This window comes from Heptranchias perlo, chromosome 23, assembly GCF_035084215.1.
Source record: "Heptranchias perlo isolate sHepPer1 chromosome 23, sHepPer1.hap1, whole genome shotgun sequence".
Lineage (NCBI taxonomy): Eukaryota > Metazoa > Chordata > Chondrichthyes > Hexanchiformes > Hexanchidae > Heptranchias > Heptranchias perlo.
The window spans coordinates 18,756,796-18,773,661 of record NC_090347.1 but is presented as its reverse complement, the minus strand read 5'-3'; the positions used below and the strand labels follow the sequence as shown (position 1 = coordinate 18,773,661).

Genomic DNA, 16,866 nt, shown 5'->3' with positions numbered 1-16,866 from the left:
ACCTCCCAATTATTCACATCTTTTCCCAGCAGCAGCAAACAGATTGTGACAGAACGAGATGCAGCCATTGTATATTTTTCTATGAATGTGTAGTTAGGCCTAAATGCTGGGATTTTTAAAATGGAAGTCATGATTGCTATTGTGTCTATTAAAAATTCCTTTACATTGACATGAAGGCCTGAGTGTTACATAATCCGCATCCGTCTGTCTGGAACAAAATTTGATATTCAAAAAGAACACCCGACCTACGTCCAATTTTGGTCTCCTCACATGGTAGGTGATATCGAGGCCCTGGAAAAAGTTTAGAGGAGGGCCACTAAATTGATATCTAGTTTAAAAGCCTTTAGTGACCACGATAGGCTTCAAGAGCTAGAATATCTTACTTTAGAAAAGCATAAACTTTGAGGGGATTTGACTGAGGTCTTTAAAATAATGAAAGGATTAGATTTGGTCCATGTGGATATGCTATTTGAATTAGATAGGCTAGGGAGGACCAGGGTATATGAGTATAAGTTACATCAGCATAGAACTAGGTTGCATGTCAGGAGGTATTTCTTTTCACAGATAGTCGTCGATGTATGGAACAAGTTGCCAGCTCATGCAGTGACTGCGGATTTGCTAAAAAATTCAAAAGGAAGTGGGAAGAGTTCCTGAATGTGGCCGACATCACTCTGTTTAGAAGGTAGGTCGGGTATTGGGGGATGTGTCTCCGAATCACTATGGTCTCCTGGAACTTGTTTGATCAATTTCGGGGATCAGAGAGGAACGTACTAGAGTTCTCGAGTTCTCCCCCCCTCCCACCACCCCCCACCCCCCCCCCGCCAATTAGTCTGGGATTTTTTTCTCTGGTCTTTTGCCTCTTCCAGGAGATTGAATGGCTGACTGATAAGCTTTTACCAAATGGCTCATTAATAGAACCATACTCACTCTTTGATAAAATGCTGCATTTCATCTCGAGTCAGAAATACTTTTGACCCTTGAGTCAGGTTGTTCACCAAGGTTATTTCCTGCATGCAGTCATTCAGGTTTATTGATTCGACTCTGTTGATCAGGAATCAAAGACAATTGTCAGTTTCATAATGCAGTTTAAATCTTCGAAACATTTCAAGTGTAAATTCAAGTTATGGTCTTGTTCCTCCTGGAAAGTTTACTGAACTGTATTGACACCAAAATAATCACTGTCCTTAGTGTTAAAAGCAATCGTAATTAAGTAAGAAGTTAGCAAAGGATGTGCTCATTATAGTATTTTAACTGCTTGAAAATCAAGTTACTACTTAAAAATTAAACTTGTGAGGAAGACTAGTTGAACAGCTCACCAACACACAAAATTCAGACAAATTATTACTACTAAACATGAGGTTGTTCTAACTATGGGAATTTTAATTGTTATATACACACTCACTGTATTGAGCTTCTACCTGTTCTAATTTCCAATACTGTTTGGAAGCCCAGCCAGACACTGATCAAAGGCAATGAGCTGAAACATGTTAAGAATTCTCACAGAAATATACCAGAATAAAGCAGAAACCCAATTCACTATACACAATCCCCAGTACAAGAAGAAACTCTTTCATCAAACTTTTACGTTCCCGCACACCTAATTGGTACCCTTTTTCAATTCTTTCAAATATATTTGTTGTTGCACTGTGATCAGAAGTTAAGCTTCACTTCAAACGCACAAGTTTGTACTTGTATTAATTTCACTATCATCCGGTACTAAACTAACTCATTAGTGGTCTGTTGCATTTTCATATATTTTTACCTTTCCATCAAGTCTCCGCTCTCTCTGCTGCCCCCTGATTGGCTGTCTGTACCTGCTTTACTATTGCTGCCATCTGAGATGTAATTGGTCTGTGAGGAATTCTGGGAACTGTGCCCACTGTCACTTTCATCCCAGCCTCCCCCTGGCAGACCAGGCTGATGATGAACCACTGTAAAGGAAGATAAATCATAATGATATCAAAATAAAACTAGAGCAAACACAGTTGTCCCTCTGTGTGTCCTTTTCTTCAGTTTTCCAAAGTACTTTTGTTTTTCATCCTCAAAGGAAAAACCACTGTGACAGGCAAAATAAGTCTGGCAGCTAGTGTGATTAAAAATCACACTGGTGAGCTTAGTTTGGCTAATTGATGATCTGCTTGATCATGTATAAGTAGGCTTGAGTTAGCTGTTTACCTATATATTTAGAGACAAGCTACCACTTTAGTTTAACCAAAGGCAGTGAAAAAAAAATTCTTCTACTTCATTTTTAGGTTGATAAATTCTAGTTAGCTTGTGCCTTGGGGACAGAATGAGAAACAGAGATGAAATTACCTCACAGTCCTTTAAAGGGTGCATTTGTCCTAACAGTACATTGTTCAAATGTGAGAGTTCATCTATGAATGAAACCACTCTATCTCCTGAAGACTAACTTACCTTTTGCACTGTGTATAGCAACAGGACTTTTAGGAACTGGTTTCACTTCTTTTGCTTCAGAGGAGATTGACAATACTGGCTGATAGCCCTCACCATGATAATGGTTTCCACGATTTTTGGGACATTCTTGAGGAAGTACAGCATTCGCTACAGCTTCGGCTGCTTTCTGTATCTTATTAAGAATTGCATCGCTGGCAGAACCTGATAAAAATGTAAACATTATTATGATCTGGCAGCCAGACTTGGTAATAACCACATGTACAGCCCTGGCAACAGGCTGAGACAAGTACAGTGTAGATAAATCCACATATGCAAATGTTAGAAAAGAACATTTTATTATATTCTAATTTGTTCTGGACTGGTATTATATGGTATTCTACTGGTATAGCCATTCTTATTACATGTAAATCTAGTTACATGAAGCAACTTTTTAGTCTGTCCCCAATTTGTGCATAAGGAAACATTTATCTTTGTAGTGTTACCCATCCGGGACACATAATTTAATTAAAGTTCATGTTATGGAGAACACTGTTAAAGCTGGTGCAAAACACAGAGTTTTATTTATGGAACTTCAGCAGACAACAATCCAGCCTGCAACATCTGGTATCATTCCAATTGGATCTGAGAAAGACACATGGCTTGTCTTTCCAAATTTATACTGCTGATAAAAGACTTTTCTTTTCTAAATGGGTACATACCCTAATTTCAACCAAAGGTTTCTGCTAATTTATCAAATGTATATGTAATTTATATAAACATGTAATACGCCTACTACAGCTCAGCATAATTCAAGGTCATCTAAACTAGACCAAATATGATAGGCTCCTTTTCACATCTGATTTCATAACCAGTGTTTCTGAGTAACACTGTAAAGTTGCAGGGAGCATGATCAGTGTGCCAATCACACAGCTATGAAGCTGTTTCTCCCAGGTTCAAGATGGCTGGTCTGGTTAAAAAAAACCTCATCCTTCATCTTTTATAGTTAAAATATAATTAAGGTTCATAGTTTGTCTTTATTAGTGGTATGTTAATCAGTGACACTAATAAATTCCTTTAATAGGAGAGATTAGTTTAAAGAAATGGCAAACAAAAACTGCACATGAATAAAGTTCAGTCAGACACTTGTAGCCTTCTAGCTCTTATCACACAGGGCAAATTCTGGCTGACCCCATATTAAACAATACAAAGGGAACGGAGAAGCTAAAATACACCAGATCGAACATATATTTTATAAAGTGCTACTCCCTTTCTCTGCATCATTTCTGGTCTAGTAAGACATTTTGATCACTATACAGGAACACCAATATCATCTGTCACCATTTGACAGGAGATATATGTGTATCACAACTAGAAAGGGTAATTTCCCTCTCCTCTCTTGAAGACAGAATACATAATTTTAACACAATCTATTCAGGCGGTCAGGTAAAATTCCTGTGCTAGGAAGTTTTAAATAAGATATGGCTGTTGGAATTAAACATGAAGGTATTTAGGAAATAATGGTGCTGCTATTTATGATAAATGACTTGAAACCTGTTTAATTTAATTTAAACTGAAATGACAAACATTGGAAAAGAAATACGGGGGTAAATTTTCATCTTTGCTGCCTGGACGGTAATCAATGGAATGAAAATCGGACGAGTTCTATAAATAGCAGGCGATCCGCTCTGCCAGATTGCTGCCAAGGCAGTGCAGGCGAAAAATTACCTCACAGAAGCACAGTCACTTTAAATATTAGTGAAAATCCCTAATAGAATTTTACAGACAATAACAACAATTACATGGCAGGGATTAGAAATTTCTAAAATTTCTAAAATAAACTGCAAAACAGGTAGGTGCAGAAAATCCAAACGTATAAGAATCAAATAGACATATGCAACAGCGCAATCTGTGGTACCCTAATAAATTGCGGCTGAAGTACCCCAAGCTATTACCAAATAACGACTGGAAAATCAAGAAATGGAACCTATGCCTGGATAGGTTTTTCTAATCTAGACAAGAGAATACACAATTCACGAGTAGCTAACTGCATTTCTTTAGGCGAGAGTTGAGGGCTCTGTAGCATAGATCTGTTTCTGAACTTACCTGAAGGCATTTTCCCTCCTGTGTACCCAAAGCCTTGCATTGTGGAGCCAGGTGAAGGACTCGAACCCATTCCTATAAAAAAAAAACATCATAAATTATCTTTCAAATTAATTCCAATAATCTTTGCATTGCATTATAGTTATGGATGTATACTAATTTGCAGTACTGAACCAGCATTTGATCTTACAGTATCTTAAACTTAGATCCGTTTTAACTCAAGTGGGTCTTTTGCTTGGACTACATCAGTGATGAGCTAAGCATTTTCTTTATCTAATCATTGTTATGAGCCAAACGCTATTGAGCATTTGGGAATTTAAAAGATGCCTGGGAAATTGTCTCCTTTAACGAAACAGAGGTTAGGCATTTTTCAATTATCAGCTTAATCACTTGATGCTATTCCCTCCATAATACCAAACTTTGAGAAGCAATCCATTAAACCAAGATAAATGGGAAACATAAGGAATAGAATTTACACCTTATAATAGTTTTGATTATCTCATTCAATTCAATTTACATGAGCAGGTACAATTTAAACAATTTTTAAAAATAAACAATTTAAGTTTAAGCAGCAACATCTAAACTCCGACATTCAGTTTAAATTAGGATGAATGAATAAATTAGGATGAAACAAATTTGGAAACTCCTACGTTTCTGATTTGGTTTGGTCTGAGATCTTTCATTCTAAAATCATGTCAGATTTGCTCTGTATAAACAAATACATAAAATGTAACCAGTTGACTGGAATTCCATAATCTCCACTCTTTAAGATAAAATATAAAATAACATTAGGAGATTTCCTATGGTCTTGCTCATAAACAAAAAGGAAAATAAAATGTATGTCTTGCTTTCTTTCCGTAACAATCTCTCTGCTTATCTCCCATTCTAATTATCTCTGTCTTCTTCTGTCTCTTTTAGTCTCCGTTCTTTCACTCTAATGTTACAGAAAAAGACAACTGGGTTTTGTAATATATAGCTCAGTAGAACTCTCAACAGCTTTTCTCCAAGTTAGAAAAAAAAAGTCCTGAGACAAATAGTCCAACCTTCTGGTAACAGAATGCTTTCTCAAGTTGCAGCCCTCAGGTAGGGAGTTTCACATGAAATGCATGAGCTAGAGCCTCAAGGAGCTCTTTTGTCTGAACAACCTTCAGAATCCAGCAACAACGAAAGAATCCACAGGTGGACGGACCCTGCTTTTGTCCGTTTAATTTCTTTGAAAAAATTCCCTAACTTGAAAGATGCTACGTAACAAAAGTACATTGGAATAACACTTCTTAGCTTTTGGATATTCCGCAGTTCTTTTACTGTTACGAGTTAGTCAGTTTTTAACATGCAAACAAAACTAAACTATAACTAAGTTCTAAAATGATGAAATTCGCATAAACAATCCTCGATTTTGAATTCAATGGCTAGGACCAATTGAGTCCCGATATATTAAAACCCTCAAAACACAGCACCTGACATTTGCATTTAGTACATTAACCTAATTGACTAAGCTAATTTCCCCAGGAACAAAAGAAAGCAACCCACTTTGAAGAAAACAGACATGTTTCTAAACTTTATTTGGAAAAATATTGCTGCTATTTTTATTATTTTCTCTGATATTGCTACAAAATGACAAGCAAGAGGTTCATTTATTTCTAAAATTATATATAGATGCCCTTTAAGACCCCTTGCCTCAGAATGACTAACTCCCCTTGTTGGTGCTATTAGACTGTGGACTTCTGCAAGATGGCGACCAATAATCTTCCACAATTACCTGACTGCAGATACTGAGAGAGCATTATTTCAATGTAAGAATCTGAGGGTCTGGGACAAATTACAAAATTATTTGGGGCATTTCAAATCTCAGCAAAGTTATGAACAACAAGCTTTACCTGTCTGTGGGTGCGATCTGGAAGGAGATGAAGTGCAAGAAGATTGATATGGCAAAGCATCAGAGAATAACATATTTGCTAAATCCTGCCAAGAGAAAAGGAGACATTAATCACTGGGCTCAGGGATTCCATGACCCCTTTGCTGTGCATCTCTCAAAACATGCACATAAATTAGATTAATCAGCATCCATAGAACTGATATTCTATAAATTTCAAACATTTGAAAGCCTTTAAATGACTGGTAAACTACATTGACTGATCCTAGCCTTAAGAATGTAAATACCTCTGCAGTTGTTCGCACCCTCTGGTATAGGGCATTTCCATGAAGCAGATCTGGAGGCCCACTAAAAACTAGCAGGAAAAAACAGTCCAATTAATAATTAGAACCTACACAACAGAGAACAGTCAGAGCATGAAGTTCATTCCAAGAATGGGAAAAACCTTATAACTGACAACATTGATAAGTAAGTTATTGTTTTATTTGTGACCAAAATAACCACACTGTTAACATTTTTCTTTTGTGTTTCAACTCATACCACAATTTTAAAAAGACACATAAATTAGCATGATATTTAATAAAGGACTAATTTTAGGCATATGAAAAAACCTACAATGAACACAGCCAGACAAGGAGAAGGGTATTGCTGTGCAGGATTGTAAAATGGAAGCTAGAAATAAGATTGAGCATCAAGATACTCGAATCACCACTTAAAACAAATGCAGAAGGCTATTCTGAGCCTGTCTCTTTAGTAAGATCTGACTGTAAAGGTACAATTCCAATCCAGTGGCAGAATATATTTTACAATGTTAAGAATACAAGGAAAGTTTCTATTAGTTAGTAACACAATACAAAATCCAATCAAAAACTTTCAATAAGGATTAATTACTCAAATATTCTCTAACAGCCATATGGAAGAAGAAAATAACAAGAAGTAGACATATTGGGGGGAATTTTAACCTCTAAGATCGGGTAGGCTGGGGGCGGGTGGGCAGTAAAAATAGTTGAATACTTTTTTTTATTCGTTCATGGGATGTGGGCATCGCTGGCGAGGCCAGCATTTATTGCCCATCCCTAATTGCCCTTGAGTAGGTGGTGGTGAGCCGCCTTCTTGAACCGCTGCAGTCCGTGTGGTGAAGGTTCTCCCACAGTGCTGTTAGGAAGGGAGTTCCAGGATTTTGACCCTGCGATGATGAAGGATCGGTGATTTATTTCCAAGTCGGGATGGTGTGTGACTTGGAGGGGAACGTGCAGGTGGTGTTGTTCCCATGTGCCTGCTGCCCTTGTCCTTCTAGGTGGTAGAGGTCGCGGGTTTGGGAGGTGCTGTCGAAGAAGCCTTGGCGAGTTGCTGCAGTGCATCCTGTGGATGGTACACACTGCAGCCAGAGTGCGCCGGTGGTGAAGGGAGTGAATGTTTAGGGTGGTGGATAGGGTGCCAATCAAGCGGGCTGCTTTGTCCTGGATGATGTTGAGCTTCTTGAGTGTTGTTGGAGCTGCACTCATCTGGGCAAGTGGAGAGTATTCCATCACACTCCTGACTTGTGCCATGTAGATGGTGGAAAGGCTTTGGGGAGTCAGGAGGTGAGTCACTCGCTGCAGAATACCCAGCCTCCGACCTGCTCTTGTAGCCACAGTATTTATATGGCTGGTCCAGTTAAGTTTCTGGTCAATGGTGACCCCCAGGATGTTGATGGTGGGGGATTTGGCGATGGTTATGCCGTTGAAAATCAAGGGGAGGTGGTTAGACTCTCTCTTGTTGGAGATGGTCATTGCCTGGCACTTGTCTGGCACGAATGATACTTGCCACTTATCAGCCCAAGCCTGGATGTTGTCCAGGGCTTGCTGCATGTGGGCATGGACTGCTTCATTATCTGAGGGGTTGCAAATGGAACTGAACACTGTGCAATCATCAGCAAACATCCCCATTTCTGACCTTATGATGGAGTGAAGGTCATTGATGAAGCAGCTGAAGATGGTTGGGCCTAGGACACTGCCCTGAGGAACTCCTGCAGCAATGTCCTGGGGCTGAGATGATTGGCCTCCAACAACCACTACCATCTTCCTTTGTGCTAGGTATGACTCCAGCCACTGGAGAGCTTTCCCCCTGATTCCCACTGACTTCAATTTTACTAGGGCTACTTGGCGCCACACTCTGTCAAATGCTGCCTTGATGTCAAAGGCAGTCACACTCACCTCACCTCTGAAATTCAACTCTTTTGTCCATGTTTGGACCAAGGCTGTAATGAGGTCTGGAGCCGAGTGGACCTGGCGGAACCCAAACTGTGCATGAGTGAGCAGATTATTGGTGAGTAAGTGCCGCTTGATAGCACTGTTGAGGACATCTTCCATCACTTTGCTGATGATTGAGAGTAGGCTGATGGGGCGGTAATTGGCGGTAATTGGCCGGATTGGATTTGTCCTGCTTTATGTGAACAGGACATACCTGGGCAATTTTCCACATTGTCGGGTAGATGCCAGTGTTGTAGCTGGAACAGTTTGGCTAGAGGCACGGCTAGTTCTGGAGCACAAGTCTTCAGCACTACAGCCGGGATGTTGTCGGGGCCCATAGCCTTTGCTGTATTCAGTGCGCTCAGCCATTTCTTGATATCACGTGGAGTGAATTGAATTGGCTGAAGACTGGCTTCTGTGATGGTGGGGATATCGGGAGGAGGCTGAGATGGATCATCCACTCGGCACTTCTGGATGAAGATGGTTGCAAACGCTTCAGCCTTGTCTTTTGCACTCACGTACTGGACTCCGCCATCATTGAGGATGGGGATGTTTACAGAGCCTCCTCCTCCCGTTAGTTGTTTAATTGTCCACCACCATTCACGACTGGATGTGGCAAGACTGCAGAGCTTTGATCTGATCCGTTGGTTGTGGAATCACTTTGCTCTGTCTATAGCATGTTGCTTCCGCTGTTTAGCATGCATGTAGCCCTGAGTTGTAGCTTCACCAGGTTGGCACCTCATTTTTAGGTACGCCTGGTGCTGCTCCTGGCATGCTCTTCTACACTTCTCATTGAACCAGGGTTGATCCCCTGGCTTGTTGGTAATGGTAGAGTGTGGAATATGCTGGGTCATGATGTTACAGATTGTGCTGGAATACAATTCTGCTGCTGCTGATGGCCCACAGCGCTTCATGGATGCCCAGTTTTGAGCTGCTGGATCTGTTCTGAATCTATCCCATTTAGCACGGTGATAGTGCCACACAACATGGGACCGCATCCCTGCTCCAAGGCGCCCACTTCTGAGTTTAACCAGGTGCATTAGGATGTGCGCTGCAACAGAAACCCGGGCCCCAGAAGTCCTGTCCCCACTTAAAGCCGGTGGGCCAATAGTTAGAGGCAATGTACCTCATTGCGATAGTTGAGGCACTTCATTTTTTGTGTACTACAAATGTAAAATGAATTTAACCTTACCTATTCAGGTTTCCCATCGCTTCTGATTCACGTCAGGTGAAAGCAGGCGAGGAGGGCCGGATCCATGAGGTGAGTGCCTTCATTGCACTGCTTGTGGGCCAGGAGGAGTAGGGGTCCTTCATCCAGGCCCAACAAGCTCATCTGGCGCGATTGGAACCCCACGATTGGCAAAACCCCCACATCCCCCCCCACAATGATGGACGCCCCCATGATGGTGGACTCTCCCCATGCCCGCCCGGCCACCCCCACCGCCGGTGGCCGCCCCACACCAATGGCCAAGACCCCTCTATACTCTGACTCCTCCTGACCTCTGATCTTCTCTCAATGTCCTCTGATCTTCTCTCAATGTCCTCCGGTCTTCTCGCGATGTCCTCCACCTTCTCGCGAAGTCCTCCGGTCTTCTCTAGACATCCTCCAATCTTCTGGCGACATCCTCCTATCTTCTGGCGATGTCCTCCGATCTGCTGGCGACCTGATCACCTCCCAGCCTGCAATGTCCTCTACGCCCACCCCCTCCAACCCTCGATGTCCTCCATGGCCCACCCTATCCCACCTTGTCTTCCACGGCCCACGATCGCTCCCTCCCTCCTCTCTTGTCAATCAGGCTGGCTGCCGGGCGCGAAACCCGGAAGTAAAATTTATTGCCTTCATTGAGGTCGCGATCACAGATTGCGAGCCGGCAACTTTACTTACGGGTTTCGCGTCCGATTATCTTACCTCTCGCTCCCTTCCTGCCTCCATGTAAAAATCATGCCCATTGTCACAGTTAAGAAATTTCAGACTGGCAGTACCTTTCCTTTGACTTTTCTATTTCTTTTGTTAAGATATTAGTGTACTATAATATATGGCTGGGTTTCCTATTCATTGAAGTTTTTCTTCTTCACTTCTCAAAGTTGACTTTTTTTTGATATTTCCATTATTTTGTTTCTTTTCTGAAAGTTTATTTTGTTTGATGCCTTTGTATGTTGCAAAAGGTGTCCGAGCAAGATTTTTATTATCATTACTCCTGGTATTTAGCTGTCTTGTCCTATGCTTTAGTTTTACCCCATACCCATCTGTTGGGATAATTTTACTCAGTGCTTTCTTTAATCCTTCATTCTTATTCACTAAAGCTTTGAAATTACACTATTGGGATAACAGTGAGCAAACACTTGAAGTATCCGTCTAAAATGTTTAAATCTGCCAGTTTAGCAGTGGAGTTAATCTGAAATGAATGGGTTAATGGCTCCTCTAGAATAGTGGAGAGAGGAATTTCAAGCAACCTGTTAAACAGGTACTAGTATCCAACAATGGAATGTTGGACATCAAGGGGGTAATTTTAACCCCCAAGAACAGGTGGGCTGAAGGTGGGTAGGAGGTTAAAATAACAACTTTTTGGAGGCTCCAATGCACCCACTTCTGGGTTTAACCCAGGCAGGTATGTACGCGTGCACACAACAGACAACAGGACGTATTACAAAATATTAATACTTGAGGTACTTAATATTTTGTAATACACAAAATATTAAGTACCTCAAGTATTTCAGTGAAATACTTGAGGTACTTAATATTTTGTGTATTACAAAAGTAAAATGAATTTAACCTTACCCCTTTGGGTTTCCCATCGTTTCCAATTCATATCAGGTGAAAGCAGGCGGGAAGGGCCGGATCCATGAGATGAGTGCCTTTATTGCACTGCTTGTGAGCCTGGAGGAGCAGGAGCACTTCATCCAGGTCCAACAAGCTCACCTGGTCATCAGGACCCCCGCAATCGTCTGACCACCCCCCGCCCCCACTCTATTGGTGGATTCCCTCCAATCTCCAACACTGGCTGTCACCCCCCACCCCCACCACCCACTGATCTACGATGCTGGTTGACCCACCCCCCACTAATCTCCAATGCTGGCTGACCGCACGCCCTCCCCCACCCGATCTCCGTGCTGGCTGACCCTGCCGATCTTCGATGCTGGCTGGCCCCCTCGCCCGATCTCCAATGCTGGCTGACCGCCCCCCAATCTCCATTGCTGGCTGCCCCCCCCCCCCCCACCCGATGTCGTCCACATCCCCCACCTCCGTCCCGATTTTTCCAAGCCTGATGATCTCTCTCTCTCTCCCTCCCGCCCCCCTCTCTGATTTGCAACTCTTTTCAACTCTTGTCAATCTGGCTGCCTGGCGCGAGGGAAACCTGGAAGCAAAAATACTCATCTTCAGTTGAGTTCCGATCGCAGATTGCATCGCACTCAATTCGCTTCTGGGTTCGCCACGCGTCTATCTACGGACACAAGGGGTACCCGGCTCTGAGATAAAATCATGCCCTAAGCTTCTCTACATTGTTCCAGTTCTTTACATGACTTTTCTTTCCTTTTTCTGATCTATTACCTATGAGTTAATCTTCAATGTTCACATCTACTGATTCCATCTTTTTAAAAATAAAGTTTATCTTGCCTATTCTTTTCTTCAGCTTGTCTTTTGATAATGACCTGTTTAAAATCCCCCTTTCTAGGTTGTACTCTCTATATCCTTCCAAGGTTTCTCTCTATATTAATTGATCCCAATGGATTTACCGTTTTTAAAATCCTTCCACATTCTCCTCTTGTGCTACATGATTCTCCTTTCCTCCTTTGACAGTCCTGGTCTCACTCAATATAGCACTATTGGTTGCTGCAAGCTCTTATGTGATGACGATATAAACATATTCAAATGGCTTTTTATACATATTTTTACAAGACTTTTTGGGCTCCTTGTTTAATCTGGCAATATAGTTGAACTCCTTTGCACCACAAGGAAGCAGTCACAACAGATGTAATTATGACCTCATGCACAAATCATTGTTATTCAAAAATCTAATTTACCAAAGCTGTGAAATGAAGACAGGCCTGTTTCATGGTTTAATCTGTATCCTATTGCACAAGTTAAAAAATCAGTATAACTCTAAAGCAAGGACATCTATAATTTCATGGAGTGGGAATGTGGCATTCCCTGAGGCGTCTCTGAAGACACAAGATAAACTTAAACCTTGTTTGCATTTTTAGCAATGCTAAAGGAAGCCTAGGTGGTAATTTCTGTGGAGTATCTTCACACAGCCAGACATTAAATTGATTTGACTGCTGAAATCTGATAGCAACAAAGAAATATTTCATGTTCTGTGAAGTTACAACTTTTGCCTATGAAAAAAAAACATCCTTGACCTCCTTTTTCCCTTTCTAATCATAGTTAATCATTTTAATTGGACAACTAATAATTGGAGACGGTTTGATTTTTCAGCGAATATTTGCATAGCACATCTGGTACTTTGCTCATCAGCACTAAGAGCTACATAATCTCTGAAAAGTTTTGCACCTATTTGAACACACACCTCATTTTTCTCAGACATAAAACACATTACATACTTCAAAATAGTTTATTTAGTACATTTCACTCTTAGAATAGCTGCAGCAAAATCACGTTTTGTTTCATCATAAATCCTGGGAGCGGAATAAATGACACATAACACAGTTTAACTGTATTAGTTTCATTATGTGAGGCTCCTTTTCCAAATGTAAAAGCAACATTGATTTTTCTTTCAATTTCCTTTTCATATAACAGAAGGTAAGTGTGATAGAATACAAGGATACACAATAACCTGGCAACTTTCAGCACTGGGAGCGTCCCAGCTGCTAAATCAAAGGCCACTTATCTGCAACTGTCAACCTGAACAATGTATCAATGATTCAGATATATACCAGAAATGTCTGCCAATACCACCGACAGACATCCCAAGGTGGCTGTTAAGACAGGTTTTGCTGTATTAAATTGTAGTTGGTCAAAAGAAGGGTTCTGACAAACTGAGCACCATTGTAAAATTCATAAAAGATAAGTGGTCTTATTCAGCCTCATATGCTTTCACTGCCTGTGTCAGAACTACTGCTGGGAAGTTAGAATTTAACAGGAGAAAAAGGATTGGATCCATCTTATTTAATGTAATAAAGAAGTCAAAAGTGTGCCAACCCAGTGTCGTAGTGCACTGAGTACCAACACACTCCACTGTACATACTCCAAGTTTGTGATCTCAGCTTTGGGAAGATGCCAAGCTGAGACCAGCTGCTTACCCACATGGAGGGAGAGTTTCACCCCAGGCTGCACTCAAACGTCTCCCAGCGCGTAGTGTCAGAAATGTCATACAGATCTTTCTGACAACTGCATTCAATTTAAACTAAACAAGAGGTCTACGTTGACTAATCTAGAAAATAGGCTGGTGCACATGGCAAAAGAGTTGGCTTGATGTGTACGATAAGGCTGAAAGATGATTGAGGGGTTCTGATGATACAAAACTAGTGTGGTTGGTGCAAACATAAAATCTCACAAAATTGAGTTAAATCTTTCATTTATACCCAACTTCTAATTTACAGCCTATATAGTACTATATTATTTTTCCATTTACAATTGTTACAGTGCTCTAATGTCTGGTACTGGTCTTCTCAAGACAAAGATAGCTGATGTCATGCGTCAAGATGAGGCAGTACTGAATGAAATATCTCAAAGTGTAGCTTTTCATATGGCAGGAACAGCCAGTGATACTGGAAATTTCACAGCTCACCATGTACCATAGAATAATTAACGCTTTAACAAAATTTAAATGGAATGGAAGATCCAGCCATCGAGAGGTTCCAGGACTACCTTCCCAATTATATAACAGTACGTTCCAGTACCGTAATGTTCCTCACAACTGGGATAAGTTCACTGAGTCACGAAGTAAAGCACTATAGCAAAATATTTCAATTGCCAAATGAATTAATTAACTTGGTCCATCTTATCCCACCACAGAAATCATTCCATGAATCTAGTGTGAAGACTTTACAGCCTGGGCCATCTTTCCTTTTAGGAGAGACTACTGGAAGGCAAGTGACCTCAATGAGAATAAAAATTATCTTTTCAATAATCCAGAGAAAATAATTGACAGCATATTCTACCGGTCTTTATGGACATCCCAATCGAGGAGGTTATAATATACAGGCTTCTCTGTATTCACTACGTGGGGAGATGAATGTCATGTGGCAAGTACAAAATAGACAGTCATCATAGCTTACATTCACCTTTAAAAATTCCACTTCAACGGGGGCGTAAAAAAGGCGGAAGCGAATCGACCACCCATTACACACCCTACCCGATTCTCCTTGTATAACAACAACAACTTGCATTTATATAGCGCCTTTAACATAGTAAAATGTCCCAAGGCGCTTTACAGGAGCATTATCAAACAAAATTTGACACCGAGCCACGTAAGGAGATATTAGGACAGGTGACCAAAAGCTTGGTTAAAAGGTAGGTTTTAAGGAGTGTCTTAAAGGGAGGAGAAAGAGGTAGAGAGGCGGAGAGGTTCAGGGAGGGAATTCCAGAGCTTAGGGCCTAGGCAGCTGAAGGCACGGTCGCCAATGGTGGAGCAATTAAAATCGGGGATGCGCAAGAGGCAAGGATCGGAGGAGCGTATAGATCTCGGAGGGTTGTAGGGCTGGAGGAGGTTACAGAGATAGGGAGGGGCGAGGCCATGGAGGGATTTGAAAACAAGGATGAGAATTTTAAAATCGAGGCTTTCCAGGACTGGGAGCCAATGAAGGTCAGCGAACACAGGGGCGATATGAGAACGGGACTTGGTGCGAGTTAGGATACGGGCAGTAGAGTTTTGGATGAGCTCAAGTTTATGCAGGGTGGAAGATGGGAGGCCAGCTAGGAGAGCATTGGAATAGTCGAATCTAGAGCTAACAAAGTCATGGGTGAGGGGTTCAGCAGCAGATGAGCTGAGGCATGGGCGGAGACGGACGATGTTACGGAGGTGGAAGTAGGTGGTCTTGGCGATGGAGCTGATACGTGGTCAGAAGCTCATCTCAGGGTCAAATAGGACGCCAAGGTTGCAAACTGTCTGGTTCAGCCTCAGACAGTGGCCAGGGTGAGCGATGGAGTCGGTGGTTAGGGAAGAGAGTTTGTGGCCGGGACCGAAGACAATGGCTTCGGTCTTCCCAATATTTAGTTGTTGGACAAGCAGGGTGACAAATGAGAGACAGTGGAGAGGTCAAGAGGTGGTGAGGTAGAGCTGGGTATCGTCAGCGTACATGTGGGATCTGATGTGTTTTCGGATGATGTCGCCGAGGGGCAGCATGTAGATGAGAAATAGGAGGCGGCCAAGGATAGATCCTTGGGGGACTCTAGAGCTAAGGGTGCAGGAGCAGGAAGAGAAGCCATTGCAGGTGATTCTCTGGCTCCGACTGGATAGATAAGAATGGAACCAGGTGAGCGCAATCCCACCCAGCTGGGCGACGGAGGAGAGATGTTGGAAGAGGGTGGTGTGGTCAACCGTGTCAAAGGCTGCAGACAGGTCGAGAAGGATGAGGAAGGACAGTTTACCATGGTCACATTCACATAAGATGTCATTTGTGACTTTGACAAGGGCCATTTCAGTACTGTGGCAGGGGCGGAAACCTGACTGTAGTGATTCAAACATGGAGTTGCGGGAAAGATGGGCACGGATTTAGGAGGCGACAACACGTTCAAGGACTTTGGAGAGGAAAGGAGTATGGAGATGGGATGGTAGTTTGCAAGGTCAGAGTAGTCAAGGGAGGGTTTTTTGAAGGGGGGGACGGTGACAAGCAGATAACAGGCGGCCAATCTACTACGGCCCGTTTTACGTACCATGGTTGAAGGTTCCACTCTCTGTTTTGTTACAGACAATACAATGGGAGTTATGTTATAACAGCTTACCAGATTATTTTAAATTCCTACCTGTAACCTCCTGAATAAGTGTAGCATTCCTTCGAAGCTCCAGAGTAAATTGAGGTGAACCATGAGAACATACATGCCGCAATATCTTGAGAACCTATGAATGAGCACAAAGATGGAGCAGACAGTTTTTCTGCACTCTGAATATAAGCCAATGCAGTGTCTAAAGCAGCACAATGGCACCTTTTGTCTATTTTTCTCCATGTAACTGAAGTTGACGAGAGCCAGCTAGAATATAACCTTTTTATTCATGGATTAACACCCTGTCTGAATTTTATGCAAGCAGGCAAATTATGACACTTGTGAGACAGGTGGTGCACTGTCTTGAGTCCTTACAGACCTCATTT

The 16,866-nt window shown here is 41.9% G+C and overlaps 1 protein-coding gene across 1 annotated transcript in view; it reads right to left on the bottom strand.

Moving 5' to 3' along the window:
- tepsin (TEPSIN adaptor related protein complex 4 accessory protein) overlaps window positions 1-16,866 on the bottom strand; it is a 38,126-nt gene that overhangs the window by 9,478 nt on the left and 11,782 nt on the right. Inside the window, exons 4-10 of the mRNA XM_068004132.1 lie at window positions 16,523-16,616; window positions 6,655-6,722; window positions 6,372-6,456; window positions 4,498-4,569; window positions 2,416-2,616; window positions 1,763-1,931; window positions 928-1,041 (exon numbers count right to left, since the gene is read on the bottom strand). Of these exons, the coding sequence (XP_067860233.1) occupies window positions 928-1,041; window positions 1,763-1,931; window positions 2,416-2,616; window positions 4,498-4,569; window positions 6,372-6,456; window positions 6,655-6,722; window positions 16,523-16,616 (803 nt within the window). The remainder of the gene's footprint in view (window positions 1-927; window positions 1,042-1,762; window positions 1,932-2,415; window positions 2,617-4,497; window positions 4,570-6,371; window positions 6,457-6,654; window positions 6,723-16,522; window positions 16,617-16,866) is intronic.